General features: G+C 39.8%; 1 protein-coding gene across 1 annotated transcript; it reads right to left on the bottom strand.

Annotated features, from left to right (window-relative positions):
• Positions 1-5,868: 5,868 nt before the first annotated feature.
• On the bottom strand, positions 5,869-21,636 carry LOC124291791 (trypsin alpha-3-like). The gene is made up of 7 exons (XM_046728862.1): positions 21,528-21,636; positions 16,997-17,124; positions 16,349-16,446; positions 15,671-15,936; positions 6,819-6,964; positions 6,411-6,465; positions 5,869-6,016 (listed from the first exon to the last, which is right to left on the bottom strand). Exons 1-7 carry the CDS (start codon positions 21,565-21,567, stop codon positions 5,913-5,915), a joined length of 837 nt encoding a protein of 278 aa, XP_046584818.1. The 5' UTR covers positions 21,568-21,636; the 3' UTR covers positions 5,869-5,912.
• Positions 21,637-22,287: the final 651 nt, after the last annotated feature.

Below are 22,287 nucleotides of genomic sequence, written 5' to 3'. Positions count from 1 at the left end.
GCGATCACCCCTATACAGTTCACCTGAGGAGAACGGCATTGACAACCTTGACACGAAACTCACGTGCATCTCGACAGAAATAGACAACGCAGCAAACATCAGACACGCTTCTCGGTGATTTTAATGCACGAGTTTGACGAAATGATCATTTTATTTTACATCTGGAATCTGACATTGATATATTTAATCTTGGAGAGGTTTTTGATTTGGACTTGGTTGCACAGACAAGAGAATCACAAGATGTAGAAACAAATCATTTCGGTATTTTGTTGATAGAACTGTATAAACTTTGGAGTATCCATCTTGCTAATGGTCGAAAACCCTGATGATATGAAGGGGTCTTTCACGTGTGTTAGTAATAAAGGTTCAAGACTGGTAGATTACATTCTTGCATCATTCATATGTCCTCATGCTATTCATATGTTATCTGATTTAATGTATCATGTTGGTTCGCAGTAGGTTCTTACTCGAGATACATGCATATTTAAAAAGGTACAACCGCCTTGGTTTAACAAAGAGTGTTTGAAATTTTTTAAAAACACAGTAAATATTTAAACTTGAATTCACTTAGGAAATGTAAATCCAGCGAAAACCTACGAAACTATTTAGAAGCAAAACGGGTTTATCGAACTACATGTAAACTAAAGAAGCAGTTGCATAATGATAAGATTGTATCAGAAATTAGGTCTGCAACTGAGGAGAAAACTTGTAAGCAGTTCTGGCGGAAAATTAAATCCTTATCAGCCAGCAACAATAGCAGCACTATCCCTTGTTCAATCCAAGTATCCCCAGTATCTTTGTTTAATCCAAAACTCGATTATGTTTCTTCTGATTTTACAAACGCTGTTAATGATTTTATAACTAATCATGTCTCGACTGATTGTGAAGATTGTAATAATTCCTCTTTTTTGTCAGATCCCATAACACAACCGGAAATTAAAAAGGCTATAAATTCTGTTCAAACCGGGAAAAGCATCGGGACCGGATGGGATTCCTCCTGAGTTTTACAAAAAGGCTTCGTTTATTATTCCTATTCTAGAAGTTTTGTTCAATGCCATTTTAGACAAAGGACAATTCCCTGGACCCTGGAATGTTGGCAAGCTCTTGCCTTTATTCAAGAAGGGTGATGTAACAGACCCAAATAATTATCGTGGAATATCACTCCTTAACATATTGGGTAAAGTGTTTACGTCTGTGTTGGAACTACGTTTGAGGATTTGGTTGGTTACAAATTCTATTATTCATGAATCGCAAGCTGGATTTAGGAACGGTTATTCCACAGTAGATAATATATTTGTTCTGCAATCGTTATGTCAAAACTCAGGACATAGGCTCTATGTAGTTTTATAGATTTTCGTAAAGCTTTCGACTGTGTTGATAGACAAAAGTATGTATAATGTATAATAAAATGAAAGCTTGTATTTGTTTGAGTAATAAATCAGAAACATGTAATACTACCTGTGGTGTCCGTCAGGGATGTATGTTAAGTCCAGTTCTGTTTACTCTATTTATAAATGAATTAGCACTAGATTTTACAAATTGTACCTTAAGAGGGATTTTTGTTACAGAAGAAATAGACAATTTTTGCTACTGTTATTCGCTGATGATGTTGCATTAGTGGACGATTCCGTAGTTGGTTAGAAAAAATAGATTTTTTATATGATTATTGTGTGAAGTTGGGCTTAGAAGTTAACCTTGATAAATCAAATATTATTGTTTTTAGGAATGGGTGTTACTTAAAGGGTGTAAAAATGTGGTTTCATTCAGGCAAAGAGGTTCAGGTTGTAACGTATTATAAGTACCTTGGTATTATCTTAAATTTGGTCCAGAGTATGCGAGACCCTCTCGTTACAGGCTAGAAAAGCTCTGTTCCTATTAATAGATTGATGAAAGTATATCCTGCTCTTCCATTTAAAGTAGCTGTAAAAATATTTGATACATAGATGATGCCTATTCTATTGTACGGGGCTGAAATATGGGCTTTCTCGTACAGAAGTAATATTGAAAGAGTACAGAGTAGATGTTTAAATGTATCAAAATTCACCCCAACTCGTATGGTGTTAATAGATGTAGGGAGGCATCCAGTTTGTGTTAAATATTTCAGTCGATGTGTCAGCTAATGGTGCAGACCTTTATGTATGCATTGAGGGCGATACCCCAAAGCTTGCTATGATGAGTCAAAGATCTTTGATAACAATGGAAAGATAAATTGGGTAACTGGACTTTGCAGACTTTTATTTTCAGCAGAATTTTCCTATCGATTGCACAGGATTTTGGTGATTATAAAATATTTATGAGTATGTTTTTCCCAAAGATGTGTAGACATTCAATTTCAAAAATGGCATGATAAGCTATCAGGTCGGAATGGTTTCTTATTTTACTTTAAATCTCTGTTAGATACAGAGGAATATGTACTACAATAGTTCAGCCACAAAGATTTACTCCGTATGTACTGTAAACTACGTGTCCAGTCTAACAAGTTAAAAGTGGGTAAATTGAGATATAAGGACATTCAATGTAATCAACATATTTGTTCTAAATGTAACATGAATATTATAGAAGATCAATTCCACCTGATATTATCTTGTCCATGTTATAAAGTTTTGAGGGAGCAGCATATACCCCGTTTCTATCACAAATTCCCCTCTAAGAATAAGTTATACCAACTCTTGTCAGCACACAATGTGAAACATGTTAAAAACCTTGCTATATTCCTTAAGAGAAACCTACCTACTTAATTATGTATCCGAAACTTTTTGTATGCGCAACCGTTATTCTGTATGTGTGCTGTTGGCCTTGAGGCCTCTACACAGAATAAACTTGTCACACTTGTCACTTGATTTGTTAAATGATTAGTAAATAGATATCAACTGAGATTGTTAATTACAGTATCCTCAAAGGGGGTTAATTACTGTAAAATTATTGCCCCCCTGAGAGGGTACGTAAGTCCCAAAACAAAAGTTCCCATGGTCCCTAGTATGGTGATCTACCTTCAGTGGTTGGCAGTCTATAACCTGTTTTTATATTGTATTGTCATTTATAGTTAAAATATTTTAGATTTAAATACTAGTTATAAATTTATTTCTGTGATAATCTAGTTTTTAACTGTCCTTTGCTAACAGGTAAGTATAATATCTAACGTTCATTTATAAATTTACAACTTTCCTAGTCTCGATATGACTGAAATACTGCCGATGTGACTTTAATTTTAACTCACTCTCTCTAACCCGGATCTTCACGGGTCTCCAAGAATAAAAATACAGCCTGACATTTCTTCTGCTAAAATTGACCTGAAGAACATTTCTGTACCAAATACTGTCTTCTCTTCCATGGCAAATGGTAAAGGCTCGGATGAAACGTTCATTAACAAAACTAAAGCAATCAGACACAAATGGACTGAAGTACCAGCATGAATATCCCCAATTACAAATATTACACGACTTACACATCTTTATTCACTGATGGATCCCAAGATGGTAACGCAGTCGCTAGTGCTATTGTCATTGGATCAAAACCAAGCCATCCAGGTTACCAAATTTTACAGCAGAATCAAAAGCCATATTAAGAGCTCTTAAATATATAAATGCTCGATCTAAATATAAACAGTTATTTAATATTTTCGGATACTCTCTTCTATCTTCAAGCTTGCCAGCATCGATTTTTACGAAAATCAGAGAATTTTATAATGATGATGCTATTGCCCAATACGACATCGCTTTTGTTGGTTACCCAACCACGTTTGAATCACTGGTAACAGAATGGCTCATACTGATGCAAAAGCAGCACTCAACAAATCTGTGACACGACTTCTTATGCCCTACAGTGAATATAAGCCTCTAATCAGATGTTACATCCGTGGTCTGATGCAAAACCAGTGCGACACCCAGGTAGGTGCAATTAAACGTTACATGCAATTAAACCAGCTATCGGTTACACCTACTTGGGTTGTCAAGACAAGATTTGAAAGGATCACCATGCGACGATGTCGTATTGGACACTCTTAATCTCAGTCAAAACCTGTGGCAATCGCCAGGAACTAGTGCAAGGTGTACATCCGACAAGGGAACCATGCAAGTGGCCGAGGTACCGTAAGCCCCATGGTCCAGAATATGGCCTCAAGTAATATGGCCTTATAGTAAAATATTACGTTACATCGGCAATATTATAGCCTGATCGTGACGACAAATAGTTATATACTAAGAATAGATATATGTATACATTTTTAAAAACCTGTCAGCGAAGAACAGTATAACGACTAGATTATCACAAATTAATTCAAACTAGTTTGAGTTCAGTGTAAAATGGTAAATCATTCAAAACAACACAATATAAAATCGGGCTATAGATCGCCAGCAACTGAAGGCAGATTACCATGCTAGGGACCATGGGGACTTACATTACTTTTGAAACCTGCATGGACCCTAACTGGATTTATATCATCCCTTCAGCTTTTGGCTAATTTTCAGCAATTTAGCTATATATATTAACACTACAAACATTCTATGATTACAATTCTGGCAATGATCAACATACATTGAATTATGTGGTCTTAAATACCCTCTTCGGTGGGACCCGTGAAGGTCCGGGTTAGAATGACCGTTCAGTAACCCATGCCGGCGTAAGAGGCGACTTACGGGATCGGGTGGTCAGGCTCGCTGTCTTGGTTTACACATGTCATCGGTTCCCAATTGTACAGATCGATGCTAACGCTGCTGATACCTGGATTGTCTGGCCCAGACTTGATTATTTACAGACCGACGCCATATAGCTGGAATATTTCTGAGTGCGGCGTAGACTTAAACTCACTCACTCACTCTTTGGAGGACAATTATTTTACGCTACTTGAACTCCCTCCGAGGGTACAGCCAAAGAGTCAGACGCGTTTAAATGTTTCATGACTAGTTTTAAAGCAATATGTCATATATTGTTAGTTGTTATTCTTTCCTTCGATAGTAGTTTTTAAACTCATATTGTATAACTTGACAAAGTCTCAAAATGGCTAAACTACTGTCGACGTTAAATGTCACTCACTCACTCACTTCTTTTAATGTTGTAAGTATTGCAGTCTTCCTAACAACATATACCTCTTAGGATATGACTTTGATGCTGTAACCACTGAAGTCTTCGTCATGCTGTGTACCACTACATAAAAGGATATGATCGTGTAACAACTGCAATTCCGTAATATTTGCCACTTCATAAAATCTAAATGATTGAAAGTTTAGATATGTGTATTTTCCATAATTACATCAGTACACATCATTAGTAGTAGTAGTACATTGTGATATGCTGGTATGCAGTGGTGTACCATTGTGTATGGGTGCAGCGGTTTGGTAAAGTACTGGTTTATGTCTGTGTGTATTTATGTGCAACTTGTGTATTTTCCTTGTGATACTTGCAGTAGGTACTCTTGCTCAAAAATTGTTTTATGTACGTTACAATGTTCAAGGCCAAAATAAAGTTTCCACTTATTTTACTAGACTTAAAGGCCTCTTTCAAATTTGATTCTATACTGCATGTCCCGATGTTTTATCGGGAGAACAAATGACGTTCCTTAACATGACTTTGTGACGGGTGCCACACCTGTTAATATCAATCACTACTTGATAGTGATTTCCTGAAAACTTGCTTATGATACAGTCGGAATCGTACCCTCGACTCAGCTTCTAGCAGTTGTCTCTTGTGGCTATGGAAAGGGTTTTGTTGCTGCTATCTTTTATTATGGTGCTGTAACGTTGTTGACCGCGGTGAAATCATATTATTCACTTCCAATATTCAATATCCAGTACGCACATACGGCAACTTATACCCTGGGCCCTGTATATGTATAACGCCCGGGTACGTACAACAATCAAGAACAACTACTGGTTAACGGAAGTTGATATTTTATGATCTTTGACAATAGTGGGGTTCTAGTTGTTGATGATGCCGTTCACCCAGGACTTTGACTTGACAGAGTTGGAATACACACCTGGACGCTCGGGTCTGGCGCAACCGTAGCCCCAGCTTACGACACCTGGAGGAGAGATGTGGACATTTTTCAGGGCCAGATAGCAGTGTTATATTGTACGGTCAACAGTTCCACTCAAAACAATAAATTTCGATTTGGTAAATAGTGACATTTGGTTAAGGTATGTGGAGGCAATTCTGGTGAGCGGGGCGGGGTGGGGTGGGGATGTCTACTAGGGCTGGCTACTAGGGTCATAGTTTTAATTAAATAATTATGTTCTCAAACAAAATCCCGAGGTGCCCCATTCCCATCTTCTCCCACACTTACCATTTCTGCTTACCAAATCACTCTTGTGACTAGACTTCTAAATATTCCTGAACGGCTGTACTGGGGTCAGTTGCATAGAAATAGATTTCAAAATCAACAAAGGTCGATGGACGGTCATCTCTTTTTTACTCACCAACGATCTCGACTCTCCCTCCACGGATCGCCATCAAAGGACCACCGCTGTCTCCCTGTCCAACAAAAACAAGCTGTGTGTATACATGTACCGGCTTGTGTTCCAGGAACATTTACAAAATAAGCATCCAAACTTATGACGACTATAGAGACCGTTAAAGATTTTGGTGCTAAGACCATAGTAACTCAACTGACACTGATTCACATACACTGTTGTTGTTTAGGAACTAGAATGCATATACCCAGTAACTGTTCAAGAACTGGTATTCACATACTCGGCTATTGTTCAAGAACTGGTCTACACATACTCGGCTATTGTACAAGAACTGGTATTCACATACACTGTTGTTGTTAAAGAACCGGTATTCACATACACTGTTGTTGTTCAAGAAGTGGTACACAGTGTTACCTGACAGGCATCGGAGCCGCCGGCATCAAAACCGGCACACAGCATGTTGCTCTCGTAGTAGCTGTTGGATCCAAGTTGGTCTCTGCAAGTCTGGTGGCTGAGGATAGGCTTATTTACAACCTGAAGCCTGCTTGGTGAGGAACCGCCTGAACAAACACGTAAGCTGTGTTGGTGAACTGTCTGTGTATAACGTATGAACCTGGTTAGTGAACTGCCTGTATGTAAACGTATGGACATGTTTGGTGAACTTTCTGAATGTAACGTATGGACATATTTGGTGTACTGCCTGTATGTAACGTATGGACATGTTTAGTCAACAGCCTGTATGTAATGTATGGATATATTTGATCAACTGCCTGTATGTCCTGTATCGATATATTTGGTCAACTGCCTGTATGTAACGTATGAACACGTTTCGTGAACTGCCTGTATGTAACGTATGGACATGTTTGGTGAACTGCCTGTATGTAACGTATGGATATATTTGGTGAACTTCCTGTATGTAACGTATGGATATATTTGGTCAACTGCCTGTATGTAACGTATGGATATATTTGGTCAACTGCCTGTATGTAACGTATGGACAAGTTTAATCAACTGCCTGTATGTAACGTATGGACATGTTTGGTGAACTTCCTGTATGTAACGTATGGACATGTTTGATGAACTTCCTGTATGTAACGTATGGACATATTTAATCAACTGCCTGTATGTAACGTATGGACATGTTTGGTGAACTTCCTTTATGTAACGTATGGACATGTTTGATGAACTGCCTGTATGTAACGTATGGACATGTTTATGGAGCTGCCTGTATGTAACGTATGGACATGTTTGGTGAACTGCCTGTATGTAACGTATGGATATATTTGGTGAACTGCCTGTATGTAACGTATGGACATGTTTGGTGAACTTCCTGTATGTAACGTATGGATATATTTGGTGAACTGCCTGTATGTAACGTATGGACATGTTTGGTGAACTGCCTGTATGTAACGTATGGACATGTTTGGTCAACTGCCAGTATGTAACGTATGGACATGTTTGGTGAACTTCCTGTATGTAACGTATGGACATGTTTGGTGAACTGCCTGTATGTAACGTATGGACATGTTTGGTGAACTTCCTGTATGTAACGTATGGACATGTTTGGTCAACTGCCAGTATGTAACGTAAGGACATGTTTCATCAACTGCCTGTATGTAACGTATGGACATGTTTGGTCAACTGCCTGTATGTAACGTAAGGACATGTTTCATCAACTGCCTGTATGTAACGTATGGACATGTTTGGTCAACTGCCAGTATGTAACGTATGGACATGTTTGATGAACTTCCTGTATGTAACGTAAGGACATGTTTAATCAACTGGCTGTATGTAACGTATGGACATGTTTGGTGAACTTCCTGTATGTAACGTATGGACATGTTCGATGAACTGCCTGTATGTAACGTATGGACATGTTTAGTGAACTGCCTGTATGTAACGTATGGACATATTTGGTGAACGTCCTGTATGTAACGTATGGACATGGTTGTGGAATTGCCTGTATGTAACGAAAGGACATGTTTAATCAACTGCCTTTATGTAACGTCTGGACATGTTTAGTGAACTACCTGTATGTAACGTAGGAACATATTTGGTTAACGTCCTGTATGTAACGTATGGACATGGTTGGTGAATTGCCTGTATGTAACGTATGGATATACTTGGTCAACTGCCTGTATGTAACGTATGGACATGTTTGATGAACTTCCTGCATGTAACGTATGGATATATTTGGCCAACTGTCTGTATGTAACGTATGGACATGTTTAATCAACTGCCTGTATGTAACATATGGACATGTTTGGTGAACTGCCTGTATGTAACGTACTGGACATATTTGGTGAACTTCCTGTATGTAACGTATGGACATATTTGGTGAACTGCCTCTATGTAACGTACGGATATATTTGGTGAATTTCCTGTATGTAACGTACTGGACATATTTGGTGAACTGCCTGTATGTAACGTATGGATATATTTGGTGAACTGCTTGTATGTAACGTATGGATATATTTGGTGAACTGCCTGTATGTAACGTATGGACATATTTGGTGAACTGCCTGATAACGTACATATTTGGTGAACTGCCTGTATGTAACGTATGGATATATTTGGTGAACTGCCTGTATGTAACGTATGGACATGTTTGGTGAACTGTATGTAACGTATAAACAAGTTTAGTGAACTGCCTGTATGTAACGTATGGACATGTTTGGTGAACTGCCTGTATGTAACGTATGGACATGTTTGGTGAACTGCCTGTATGTAACGTATGGACATGTTTGGTGAACTGCCTGTATGTAACGTATGGACATGTTTGGTGAACTGCCTGTATGTAACGTATGGACATGTTTGGTGAACTGCCTGTATGTAACGTATGGACATGTTTGGTGAACTGCCTGTATGTAACGTATGGACATGTTTGGTGAACTGCCTGTATGTAACGTATGGACATGTTTGATCAACTGCCTGTATGTAACGTATAAACATGTTTGGTGAACTTCCTGTATGTAACGTATGGACATGTTTGGTGAACTGCCTGTATGTAACGTATGGACATGTTTGGTGAACTGCCTGTATGTAACGTATGGACATGTTTGGTGAACTGCCTGTATGTAACGTATGGACATGTTTGGTGAACTGCCTGTATGTAACGTATGGACATGTTTGGTGAACTGCCTGTATGTAACGTATGGACATGTTTGGTGAACTGCCTGTATGTAACGTATGGACATGTTTGGTGAACTGCCTGTATGTAACGTATGGACATGTTTATGAACTGCCTGTATGTAACGTATGGACATGTTTGGTGAACTGCCTGTATGTAACGTATGGACATGTTTGGTGAACTTCCTGTATGTAACGTATGGACATGTTTGGTGAACTGCCTGTATGTAACAGTATGGATATATTTGGTCAACTGCCTGTATGTAACGTATGGACATATTTGGTGAACTGCCTGTATGTAACGTATGGATGTATTTGGTCAACTGCCTGTGTATGTAACATGTTTGATGAACTTCCTGTATGTACATGTGGACTGCCTGTATGTAACTGCCTGTATGTAACTGCCTGTATGTAACATATAGACATGTTTGATGAACTGCCTGTATGTAACGTATGGACATGTTTGGTGAACTGCCTGTATGTAACGTATGGACATGTTTGGTGAACTGCCTGTATGTAACGTATGGATATATTTGGTGAACTTCCTGTATGTAACGTATGGACATATTTGGTGAACTGCCTGTATGTAACGTATGGATATATTTGGTGAACTGCCTGTATGTAACGTACTGGACATATTTGGTGAACTGCCTGTAAGTAACGTATGGACATATTTGGTGGACTGCCTGTATGTAACGTATGGACATATTTGGTGAACTGCCTGTATGTAACGTATGGACATGTTTGGTGAACTGCCTGTATGTAACGTATGGACATGTTTGGTGAACTTCCTGTATGTAACGTATAAACAAGGTTTAGTGAACTGCCTGTATTTAACGTATAAACAAGGTTTTGGGAACTGCCTGTATGTAACGTATAAACAAAGTTTAGTGAACTGCCTGTATGTAACGTATAAACATGTTTGGTGAAGTGCCTGTATGTAACGTATAAACATGTTTGGTGAACTTCCTGTATGTAACGTATGGACATGTTTGGTGTACTTCCTGTATGTAATGTATTGACATGTTTGGTGAACTCCCTGTATGTAACGTATGGACATATTTAATCAACTCCCTGTATGTAACGTATGGACATGTTTAATCAACTGCCTGTATGTAACGTATGGACATGTTTAGTGAACTGCCTGTATATAACGTATGGACATGTTTGGTGAACCTCCTGAACAAACACGTAAGCTGTGTTAGTGAACTCCCTGTATGTAACGTATGGACATGCTTAATCAACTGCCTGTATGTAACGTATGGACATGTTTAGTGAACTGCCTGTATGTAACGTATGGACATGTTTAATCAACTGCCTGTATGTAACGTATGGACATGTTTGGTGAACTTCCTGTATGTAACGTATGGACATGTTTAATCAACTGCCTGTATGTAACGTATGGACATGTTTGGTGAACTTCCTGTATGTAACGTATGGACATGTTTGGTGAACTTCCTGTATGTAACGTATGGACATGTTTGATGAACTGCCTGTATGTAACGTATGGACATGTTTGGTGAACTTCCTGTATGTAACGTATGGACATGTTTGGTGAACTTCCTGTATGTAACGTATGGACATGTTTGATGAACTGCCTGTATGTAACGTATGGACATGTTTAGTGAACTGCCTGTATGTAACGTATGGACATATTTGGTGAACGTCCTGTATGTAACGTATGGACATATTTGGTGAACTGCCTGTATGTAACGTATGGACATGTTTAATCAACTGCCTGTATGTAACGTATGCATATGTTTGGTGAACTGCCTGTATGTAACGTATGGACATGTTTGATGAACTGCCTGTATGTAACGTATGGACATGTTTAGTGAACTACCTGTATGTAACGTAGGAACATATTTGGTTAACGTCCTGTATGTAACGTATGGACATGGTTGGTGAATTGCCTGTATGTAACGTATGGATATATTTGGTCAACTGCCTGTATGTAACGTATGGACATGTTTGATGAACTTCCTGCATGTAACGTATGGATATATTTGGCCAACTGTCTGTATGTAACGTATGGACATGTTTAATCAACTGCCTGTATGTAACATATGGACATGTTTGGTGAACTGCCTGTATGTAACGTATGGACATGTTTGATGAACTTCCTGTATGTAACGTATGGACATGTTTGGTGAACTTCCTGTATGTAACGTATGGACATGTTTGGTGAACTTCCTGTATGTAACGTATGGACATGTTTAATCAACTGCCTGTATGTAACGTATGGACATGTTTGGTGAACTTCCTTTATGTAACGTATGGACATATTTGGTGAACTTCCTTTATGTAACGTATGGACATATTTGGTGAACTGCCTGTATGTAACGTATGGATATATTTGGTGAACTTCCTGTATGTAACGTATAAACAAGGTTTAGTGAACTGCCTGTATTTAACGTATAAACAAGGTTTTGGGAACTGCCTGTATGTAACGTATAAACAAAGTTTAGTGAACTGCCTGTATGTAACGTATAAACATGTTTGGTGAAGTGCCTGTATGTAACGTATAAACATGTTTGGTGAACTTCCTGTATGTAACGTATGGACATGTTTGGTGTACTTCCTGTATGTAATGTATGGACATGTTTGGTGAACTCCCTGTATGTAACGTATGGACATGTTTGGTGAACTGCCTGTATGTAACGTATGGACATGTTTAATCAACTGCCTGTATGTAACGTATGGACATGTTTGGTGAACTGTCCTGAACAAACGTATGTGTTAGTGAACTTCCTGTATGTAACGTATGGACATGTTTATGGAGCTGCCTGTATGTAACGTATGGACATGTTTGGTGAACTTCCTGTATGTAACGTATGGACATGTTTATGGAACTGCCTGTATGTAACGTATGGACATGTTTGGTGAACTGCCTGTATGTAACGTATGGACATATTTGGTGAACTGCCTGTATGTAACGTATGGACATGTTTAGTCAACTGCCTGTATGTAATGTATGGATATTTTTGATCAACTGCCTGTATGTCCTGTATCGATATATTTGGTCAACTGCCTGTATGTAACGTATGGACATGTTTATGGAACTGCCTGTATGTAACGTATGGACATGTTTGGTGAACTGCCTGTATGTAACGTATGGACATGTTTGGTGAACTGCCTGTATGTAACGTATGGACATGTTTAGTGAACTGCCTGTATGTAACGTATGGATATATTTGATCAACTGCCTGTATGTAACGTATGGATATATTTGGTGAACTGCCTGTATGTAACGTATGGACAAGTTTAATCAACTGCCTGTATGTAACGTATGGACATGTTTGGTGAACTTCCTGTATGTAACGTATGGACATGTTTGATGAACTTCCTGTATGTAACGTATGGACATGTTTAATCAACTGCCTGTATGTAACGTATGGACATGTTTGGTGAACTTCCTTTATGTAACGTATGGACATATTTGGTGAACTTCCTTTATGTAACGTATGGACATATTTGGTGAACTTCCTGTATGTAACGTATGGACATGTTTGGTGAACTGCCTGTATGTAACGTATGCACATGTTTGGTGAACTGCCTGTATGTAACGTATGGATATATTTGGTGAACTGCCTGTATGTAACGTATGGACATGTTTGATGAACTTCCTGTATGTAACGTATAAACAAGGTTTACTGAACTGCCTGTATGTAACGTATAAACAAGGTTTTGGGAACTTCCTGTATGTAACGTATAAACAAAGTTTAGTGAACTGCCTGTATGTAACATATGGAAATGTTTAGTGAAGTGGCTATACATAAAGTATGAATCTGGTCAGTGAACCTCCTGTATATAACACATGGACCCGGTTAGTGAACTGTCTCCATATAACACATGGACCTGGTTAGTGAACTGACACCATATAATTCATGGACCTGGTTAGTGAACTGACTCCATAAATACATGAACCTGGTTAGTGAACCTGCTGTATATAACGCATGAACCTGGTTAGTGAACTGTCTGTATATAACGCATGGGCTTGGTTAGTGATCTGTCTGTATATAACGCATGGACCTGGTTAGTGAACTGGCTCCATATAATGTGTGAAGCTGGTCACTGAACAGACTCTATATAATGCATGAACCTGGTTAGTGAACTATCTGTATATAACGTATGGACGTGGTTAGTGAACTGGTTAGTGAACCTGTATATAACGCATGGACCTGGTTAGTGAACCTGTTTAGTGAACTGTCTGTATATAACGCATGGACCTGGTTAGTGAACTGTCTGTATATAACGCATGGACCTGGTTAGTGAACTGTCTGGATATAACGCATGAACCTGGTTAGTGAACTGTCTGGATATAACGCATGGACCTGGTTAGCGAACTGTCTGAATAAAACGCATGAGCCTGGTTAGTGAACTGTCTGTATATAACGCATGGACCTGGTTAGTGAACTGTCTGCATATAACGCATGGATGAGCCTGGTTAGTGAACTGTCTGCATATAACGCATGGACCTGGTTAGTGAACTGTCTGAATAAAACGCATGAGCCTGGTTAGTGAACTGTCTGTATATAACGCATGGACCTGGTTAGTGAACTGTCTGTATATAATGCATGGACCTAGTTAGTGAACTGTTAGTGAACTGTCTGCATATAACGCATGGACCTGGTTAGTGAACTGTCTGTATATAATGCATGGACCTGGTTAGTGAACTGTCTGTCTGTATGTATATAACGCATGGACCTGGTTAGTGAACTGTCTGTATATAATGCAAGGACCTGGTTAGTGAACTGTCTGCATATAACGCATGGACTGTCTGAATAAAACGCATGGTGGTTAGTGAACTGTCTGGATATAACGCATGGACCTGGTTAGCGAACTGTCTGAATAAAACGCATAAAACGAACCTGGTTAGTGAACTGTCTGCATATAACGCATGGACCTGGTTAGTGAACTGTCTGTATATAATGCAACGACCTGGTTAGTGAACTGTCTGCATATAACGCATGAACCTCGTCAGTGAACTGTCTGCACATAACGCATGGACCTGATCAGTGAACTGTCTGTATGTCTGTATATAATGCATAGACCTGTACTGAACTGTCTGTATATAATGCATGGACCTGGTTAGTGAACTGTCTGTATATAACGCATGGACTCCGTTAGTGATCTGTCTGTTTAAAATGCATGGTCCTGGTTAGTGAACTTACTGTATAAAACACATGGATCTGGTTACTGAACTGCCTGTCTATAACATATGAACCTGGTTAGTGAACTGTCTGTCTATAACCCATGAACCTGGATAGTGAACTGTCTGTATATAACGGATGGACGTGGTTAGTGAACTGACAGCATGTAACTCATGGACCTGGTCAGTGAATTATCTGTGTATAATGCATGGACCTAGTTAGTGAACTGTCTGTACATAACGCATGAACATGGTTAGCGAACTGTCTGCATATAATGCATGGACCTGGTTAGTGAACTGTCTGTATTTAACGCATTGACCTGGTTAGCGAACTGTCTGAATAAAACGCATGAGCCTGGTTAGTGAACTGCCTGTATATAACGCAAAGACCTGGTTAGTGAACTGTCTGTATATAACGCAAAGACCTGGTCAGTGAACCGCCTGTACATAACGTATGAAGCTGGTATATATCGTATGAACCTGGATAGTGAACTGCCTGTATCCTCCAAATTGTACATAGACCTCATTAATTGTGCAAACATCAATCAACTTACTGTTCAAACTTTACTATGTATATATAGCCTTGCCTTCTGTATTGAACATCACTTGTTTGATAACGGTGTTAGTAGCTACACCGAAACGTCGCTCATATATTAAAGAACTTGTATAAGCATTGAACTGTCCTCGTTGTTCAGCATTAGGAAACAAAGGTTTTCTCAATAATTTCTGGGAAAACTGTATGTAATGTATATACGTGGTTATTTAAACCACTGCACATGGATGTACACTTTGTTTGTTAACAGTCTGTGTTCTGTCTGGTACAAAACAACCAGCACAACGGACAGATCCTTATTGCTGGACAACCTGCATACATTTATATTAGTGAAACTCCTGAATATGTATAGCTTAGCACCTTCAAACACACGAGATGAAGTAGCTACATTCACAACAATCACTTGTCATATCTGTGGAATCGATAACCTACCCTCTGAGAGGGCGCCCCAGCCGATGACGAAGGAATTCTCCCCAGAACTAATGTCACCAATCGGGAAACACCCAGGCCTCACGTATGCTGTGTCAGTCGGGTTGCTGGACAATCTCAACAGGGAAATATCCCAGTTATAGGTGCTGGAGCTGTAGGAAGGGTTATTGATGACCTGGTCTACGTTGATGTGCTGCTGTGTGCTGGACTCAGAGGCGGCAAGGTTATGGCGACCAAGACGCATTTCCCACTGATTGGCGTTGGTGTTCCTGTAGGAATATTAAACAAATATAATGATTTCTTAGTTACGACTAGCTCATCTGGTCCTGCCTTTCCGAAACTACCTGGTCAATGCAGATGGAAATTCTCATTGGTGATCTGCCTTGTATCACAACATTCTTTCTCGACTTCAGGAAAAGTCTCCCTTAGTTCCAACGGCAACAATACTAACACAGCAATAGTTGGTACTTGATTGCCAATATACAACGTATCGGATCACATTATCTCCCTTGCATACCTATGCACATTTCCCTGGCATCTAACATGTAACATGTTCATACAACTACTAGTAGTACCACTTCACCTGTAACTCTCTCGACATGTGCAAAACAAGTGGCGTTGGATGAACATTTAGGATTAATATTTAATCATTCCCGCGCAAGTTCCGCCACGGCTCCTTACACTGTGCAGTGAGCTGCTGTGAGGATGTAACTCCTTCCGTTGTTTCCCCTGATGAGGGAACCGCCACATCGGAAGGATCCGCGATAGTACATAGCAGCCTGCAAGATAACCACAACGTTGATTAACAAATTTCCTTTTCACCTCTCCATCGGTAGCAGTCTTTGGCTCTTTCTCTGATCAGAGTTAAGCCCCCTTTACGTGCTACGTGCTTGGATCTGACAAATCTCATCTCTTTGTTATCACCACCGACCATTTGATATTTGTTTACTCTGAGACATTTACACATACTTATCAGGTATATTATAAGCCACATTTGGCTGTGCATAACTTGTTTATTTCAACATCGTGTTTTTAGAAACATAGTTGCTGCTATGAATGCAAGTCTCCATTCCAGATTCGTCCTCAGTTTGTTTTGGTTTCACTAAAGTGGTAAATATTTAACATTTCGGGGTTTTCTCCCATAAACAAGCTGTTTATAACTGTATATCCAGACCTACATATAACTTGCCCTTTCCAATATGTCGGTGCTTGTGAATGTAATCATAACTTTGTTAACGAACGGAGTCTGATTTGAGACACGCAAGAAGAAGAAGTAGTGAATGGTAGTAACGAACTTCCAGTTTAATGTTTGTCAATTCTAACACTCACCATCCATGGGTAAGCGTTAGGCGTAGCCTCTTCGCCCCCTACAATGTATTTGGCGGGGTACTTGTAACCGACGAGGTTTCCGCCGCAACCGGAGGCGTTAATGTCCAATGTTGAGGGGGCGGCGGATGCTGTAAAGATAGTAGACTCAGTTAAGCGAGTTTCATATCCTGCATGTAACGCACATCATGTAATTTGACCTATATTCCACATTTGTGGAACAGATTAAAAAGTCAGGTTTCTGTATTCTATTTAAAGTCTTAATGTAAACTGATGGGAGGATGGAGCATTCCGAGTTTGTTATGTACATGACAGTTCTGCTGTCAAAATTGATTATGTCTATTTAACCATCTTTACATGTAAGTCTTGCATTAGTTTGTAAAAGGTAATCTGTCACTGAGTAGTTTTGTGTCAAGGTAAAATTATATACTCAAAGGCAAAAGTTAGTGTAATCAACACATTTGTTTATATAAGTGAGAACATTTATATGACGCATTTTAATATTGTTTATAATACACTTAATCCATAACCCAAACAGGGTCCTGTTGGTAGTTTTTGTTTTGCATGCGTTTTTCGTGCTTTCAAGAAGTCTGTGGGGAAAAGGCATAAAACGTGCCCTTTAAAAAGTGTGACTCCAATCATTGTCACCCAAATTATTGTTTGGACGTCGATGGGTCCGAAAAACACAAATTTGGAGGCATCTGCATGCATTTCTCTACGCCACGGCTAACTGAAAATGAAAGGTGGCGAGCCATGATTGAAACCGGAACACCCCAGCGCAACGTTGCACAGCAGCCTAACGCGCACAGGAACACCATATGCTGCTCGTGGAGACGTTATCAACAAAACGCCGTCGTTGCAGACCGTTCCCGAAGTGGCCGTCCATCTGTAACCAGAAAGCCCTTACGAAAATGAGGCTGGTTTCACAAATGAAACATGAAGGTTGTATGAGCTTCCAATAATGAAAGTCCAGGTCTGTTTGATTGAAGTGATCTTGAGCCCAACCAATACCTGCCTGCCTGGGACGTCGGTACATGCCCACTGAGACAGGTCTAGACACAAGGAGATTTCTAATATCTGTGTAGAAACGTCAACGTTGCTGACGTTCCGCAGGTCATTATATATGTATCACAGAACATTGTCGACGGCGAGCATGTCGCTGGCTAGCAGATCCAAACCTCTGCTGTCGAGTTCATTCCCTGCTGATCACGCTTTGGCTGACACTGACGTTGAACCAGCTTCAGACATACTATGCATCTGCCTAATTCTTCGGTTGTCAAACGAAAAGCATTCCGATGTGTGTATGTGTGTGAGAGATAGAGAGAGAGAGAGAGAGAGAGAGAAAGTGAAAGAAAGAAAGAAAGAGATCATGAGTGAGTCTGGTTTCACAACTGGAACATGTAGGGTGTACAGCGTGAGAGAGAGAGAAAGATAAAGAGAAAGAGAGGTCTTGGGAAAGTCTGGTTTCACAATTGGAACATGAAGGGTGTACAGCGTGAGAGAGAGAAAGAGAGGTCATGGGAAAGTCTGGTTTCACAATTGGTACATGTAGGGTGTACAGCGTGAGAGAGAGAAAGATAAAGAGAAAGAGAGGTCATGGGAAAATCTGGTTTCACAATTGGAACATGAAGGGTGTACAGCGTGAGAGAGAGAAATATAAAGAGAAAGAGAGGTCTTGGAAAAGTCTGGTTTCACAATTGGAACATGAAGGGTGTACAGCGTGAGAGAGAGAAAGAGAAAGAGAGGTCATGGGAAAGTCTGGTTTCACAATTGGAACATGAAGGGTGTACAGCGTGAGAGAGAGAAAGATAAAGAGAAAGAGAGGTCATGGGAAACTCTGGTTTCACAATTGGAACATGAAGGGTGTACAGCGTGAGAGAGAGAAATATAAAGAGAAAGAGAGGTCATGGGAAAGTCTGGTTTCACAATTGGAACATGTAGGGTGTATAGCGTGAGAGAGAGAAATATAAAGAGAAAGAGAGGTCATGGGAAAGTCTGGTTTCACAATTGGAACATGAAGGGTGTACAGCGTGAGAGAGAGAGAGATAAAGAGAAAGAGAGGTCATGGGAAAGTCTGGTTTCACAATTGGAACATGAAGGGTGTACAGCGTGAGACAGAGAAAGAGAAAGAGAAAGAGAGGTCATGGGAAAATCTGGTTTGACAACTGGAACATGTAGGGTGTACAGCGTGAGAGAGAGAAAGATAAAGAGAAAGAGAGGTCATGGGAAAGTCTGGTTTCACAATTGGAACATGAAGGGTGTACAGCGTGAGAGAGAGAAAGATAAAGAGAAAGAGAGGTCATGGGAAAGTCTGGTTTCACAACTGGAACATGTAGGGTGTACAGCGTGAGAGAGAGAAAGATAAAGAGAAAGAGAGGTCATGGGAAAGTCTGGTTTCAAAGGAACATGAAGGGTGTACAGCGTGAGAGAGAGAAATATAAAGAGAAAGAGAGGTCATGGGAAAGTCTGGTTTGACAACTGGAACATGTAGGGTGTACAGCGTGAGAGAGAGAAAGATAAAGAGAAAGAGAGGTCATGGGAAAGTCTGGTTTCACAATGGAACATGAAGGGTGTACAGCGTGAGAGAGAGAAAGATAAAGAGAAAGAGAGGTCATGGGAAAGTCTGGTTTGACACAACATGTGGAACATGTAGGGTGTACAATTGCATGAAGGGTGTACAGCGTGAGAGAGAGAAAGATAAAGAGAAAGAGAGGTCATGGGAAAGTCTGGTTTCACAACTGGAACATGTAGGGTGTACAGCGTGAGAGAGAGAAAGATAAAGAGAAAGAGAGGTCATGGGAAAGTCTGGTTTCACAATTGGAACATGATGGGTGTACAGCGTGAGAGAGGGCGAAAAAGAAAAAAAAGGTGAAGTGGGGTGAAGTGAAATTGAGTTTAACGTCGTGCTTGAGAATATTTCGCTAATATGACGACGTGCATGCGTGTGTATGTGTATGTGCGGCCGCTTGTACTAGCCCAGACTTAAGCTGTTTCTTATAGTGCTAGCCCACTGAGATACCATGCCGCAGTGAAGCATGAATACCCCACTGACACATTATACTGACTCCGAGTCGACCAGTCCTTGTTGTACCCGTTAATGCCGAGCGCCAGGCAGGGACCAACAAGTACCATATTTTAACGTTTTTTGGTATGACGCGGTCGGGGACCGAACCCGCGACCTTCCGCTCTCCGGGCGGACAGAAAGAAAAGGAGTGAGTGGGTGAGTGAGTGAGTTGATATTTAATGTCACATCGGCAATATTTCAGTCATATCGTGTAGAAAGCAATTTATACAGTAAAGATGAAAACTGTTTGAAGAGAGAGAAAGAGAGATCATGATCGAATGTGGTTTCACAATTGGAACATGAAGGGTGCATAGCTTGCAATACTACCTATTAAGATAAAATTCATGAAGCCTAAAATCTACGAAATCCATGCTCAAAATGCATACATTTCTGAAGATTCTCTTGCACTGACCTTTTACTCTATACACGAGTCAGTTTATCAGTGTACATCTTAATGACCTTTCTCGGCTTAGGACTGAAACGCTGAGTCTACTTTATGGCTTCCGAGAGCCACCCCAGAGCTACATTTTCTTCAATACATATTAAACGAAGAAAAACAAGTCTCTGAAAGTATCTTCGAACTGATGCTGCAATTTCAGCATACGAAATGCCTCGATCTACATGCCACTGGTGGGGCAGGATACACTCACCATTATGGCATCACTATCTCATACTGATTAAAAATAGCCCACGCTCGTGATACAGTCGTCTTTGGAGAATTGATTTTGCTAGAGATTACCTTCACCTATGGAGTGAGTGAGTGGGTGAGTTTAGATTTTAAGCCACATCGACAATATTTCAGCCATATCGTGGCTAAATTAAGTTGTAGATATATAATGACTAAAAGTAAATGATTAACTCCTGTCAACGAAGGACGGTAAAACAGCTAGAATACCACAGATATAAGGTTAAAGCTAGTAATTAAATCTAAATCAGTGTAACTATGGAAGACGATACAATATAAAAACAGGCTATAGATCGCCAGCAACTGAAGGTAGATCACCATACTACCATACTACCTGCATGGACCCTAGTTGGATTAACACCATCCCTTCAGACGCTGGCGATGGCAGGAAAATTTAGCAAAATTAAAATCACAATAATATTACGTTTAAAAAAATATTGTTCAGTTTAAATTTACTTTGAAAGTTTGGGGACTTATGTACCCTCTCATAAGGACCTTCACCTACGGAAAGGGTTTAGACGCATTCTTTTGGTACTCGAGTCTACCCGCATTACACCTCTGCAAACATAATGTCTTGGGCAGTGGAGAAATAATTCTCAACAACTTGTCATAATTCAAGGTTGTATCAACATAAATTGAGCACAACAAGTTCGTAGATTTTGCCAATAGCTGACTGAATACGGAATCCGTTTAAACTCGTGTCACGACTACTGTAAATGCCATTTACTGACCGTCCCCAAAAGACTCTTTGTTGAAACCCATAAATAGCACAGGCCCGAACTCACCTGCCGCAACAAGGAAAGCGAGAAGACAGAACGTGGCCATGTCTACAGGTTAATCCTGGTCCGTAAACCACATGGTAATGAGTAGCACTTTTATAGCGCAGGTTTCCTCGTTTTTCATTGGTCCATTTGCCGCATTACAACATGTCTGTAAAAGATAACTTTTTTGAATACTGTGGGAAAGTTAAATATTTTTATCTAGCTTTATGGTTTTGAAAGGCGCCATATTGACAGTTACCAAATATACTGTAGCGGCCTTGTCTGTCGGTATAACTGAGAGTCAAACACTTCTTTTTTGCGAATGAACAGCAGAATAACAATTTCAGCACAATGCTTGCTCACAAGTAGATCCGTCCGATTTATGAGTTTTCGTGTGAATCGCTTTGTGTCAGGATAATGCAAGTATTGCCTACACCTATATGTAATAGAGGTTAACTGCGATATGAATGTTGGGGTGGCATTTGAACGTGAAAGTTACTCAGACACCTGTTTTTAAAATCTATTCATAAATACATCCAATTGCTTAAAATATAAAAAACGGGGACAAGGAGAAATTCCAAGCTGATTTATCTGCCCTTGGATCATTGAAACTGACTTGTAGGCAGCCAATGTCAGCATGACCCAGTTTGGATATCGTCGCATTTATAGATATGGATAAAATGATCACATGTCTTTTAGAACAATTAAATTTCCAGATATTACGCCCAGTTATGTCCTAATTCTGTTCAAATAGGATCTACTTTCAAAGCTTAAAATTATTGCA

Source organism: Haliotis rubra, unplaced genomic scaffold (assembly GCF_003918875.1).
Source record: "Haliotis rubra isolate DU_JTF1 unplaced genomic scaffold, ASM391887v1 Scf5, whole genome shotgun sequence".
Lineage (NCBI taxonomy): Eukaryota > Metazoa > Mollusca > Gastropoda > Lepetellida > Haliotidae > Haliotis > Haliotis rubra.
The sequence above is the reverse complement of the archived record's forward strand: the minus strand, read 5'-3'. Positions and strand labels throughout refer to the sequence as shown.

Bases quoted from the DNA above. Each gene is read 5' to 3' on its own strand.
- LOC124291791 (XM_046728862.1), bottom strand. From the start codon at position 21,567: ATGGCCACGTTCTGTCTTCTCGCTTTCCTTGTTGCGGCAG. The intron at 17,125-21,527 runs GTGAGTTCGGGC...CTATCTTTACAG, and splicing joins CGCTTTCCTTGTTGCGGCAG to CATCCGCCGCCCCCTCAACA. The intron at 6,965-15,670 runs GTAGGTTATCGA...GTGTTTGTTCAG, and splicing joins CTGGGGCGCCCTCTCAGAGG to GCGGTTCCTCACCAAGCAGG.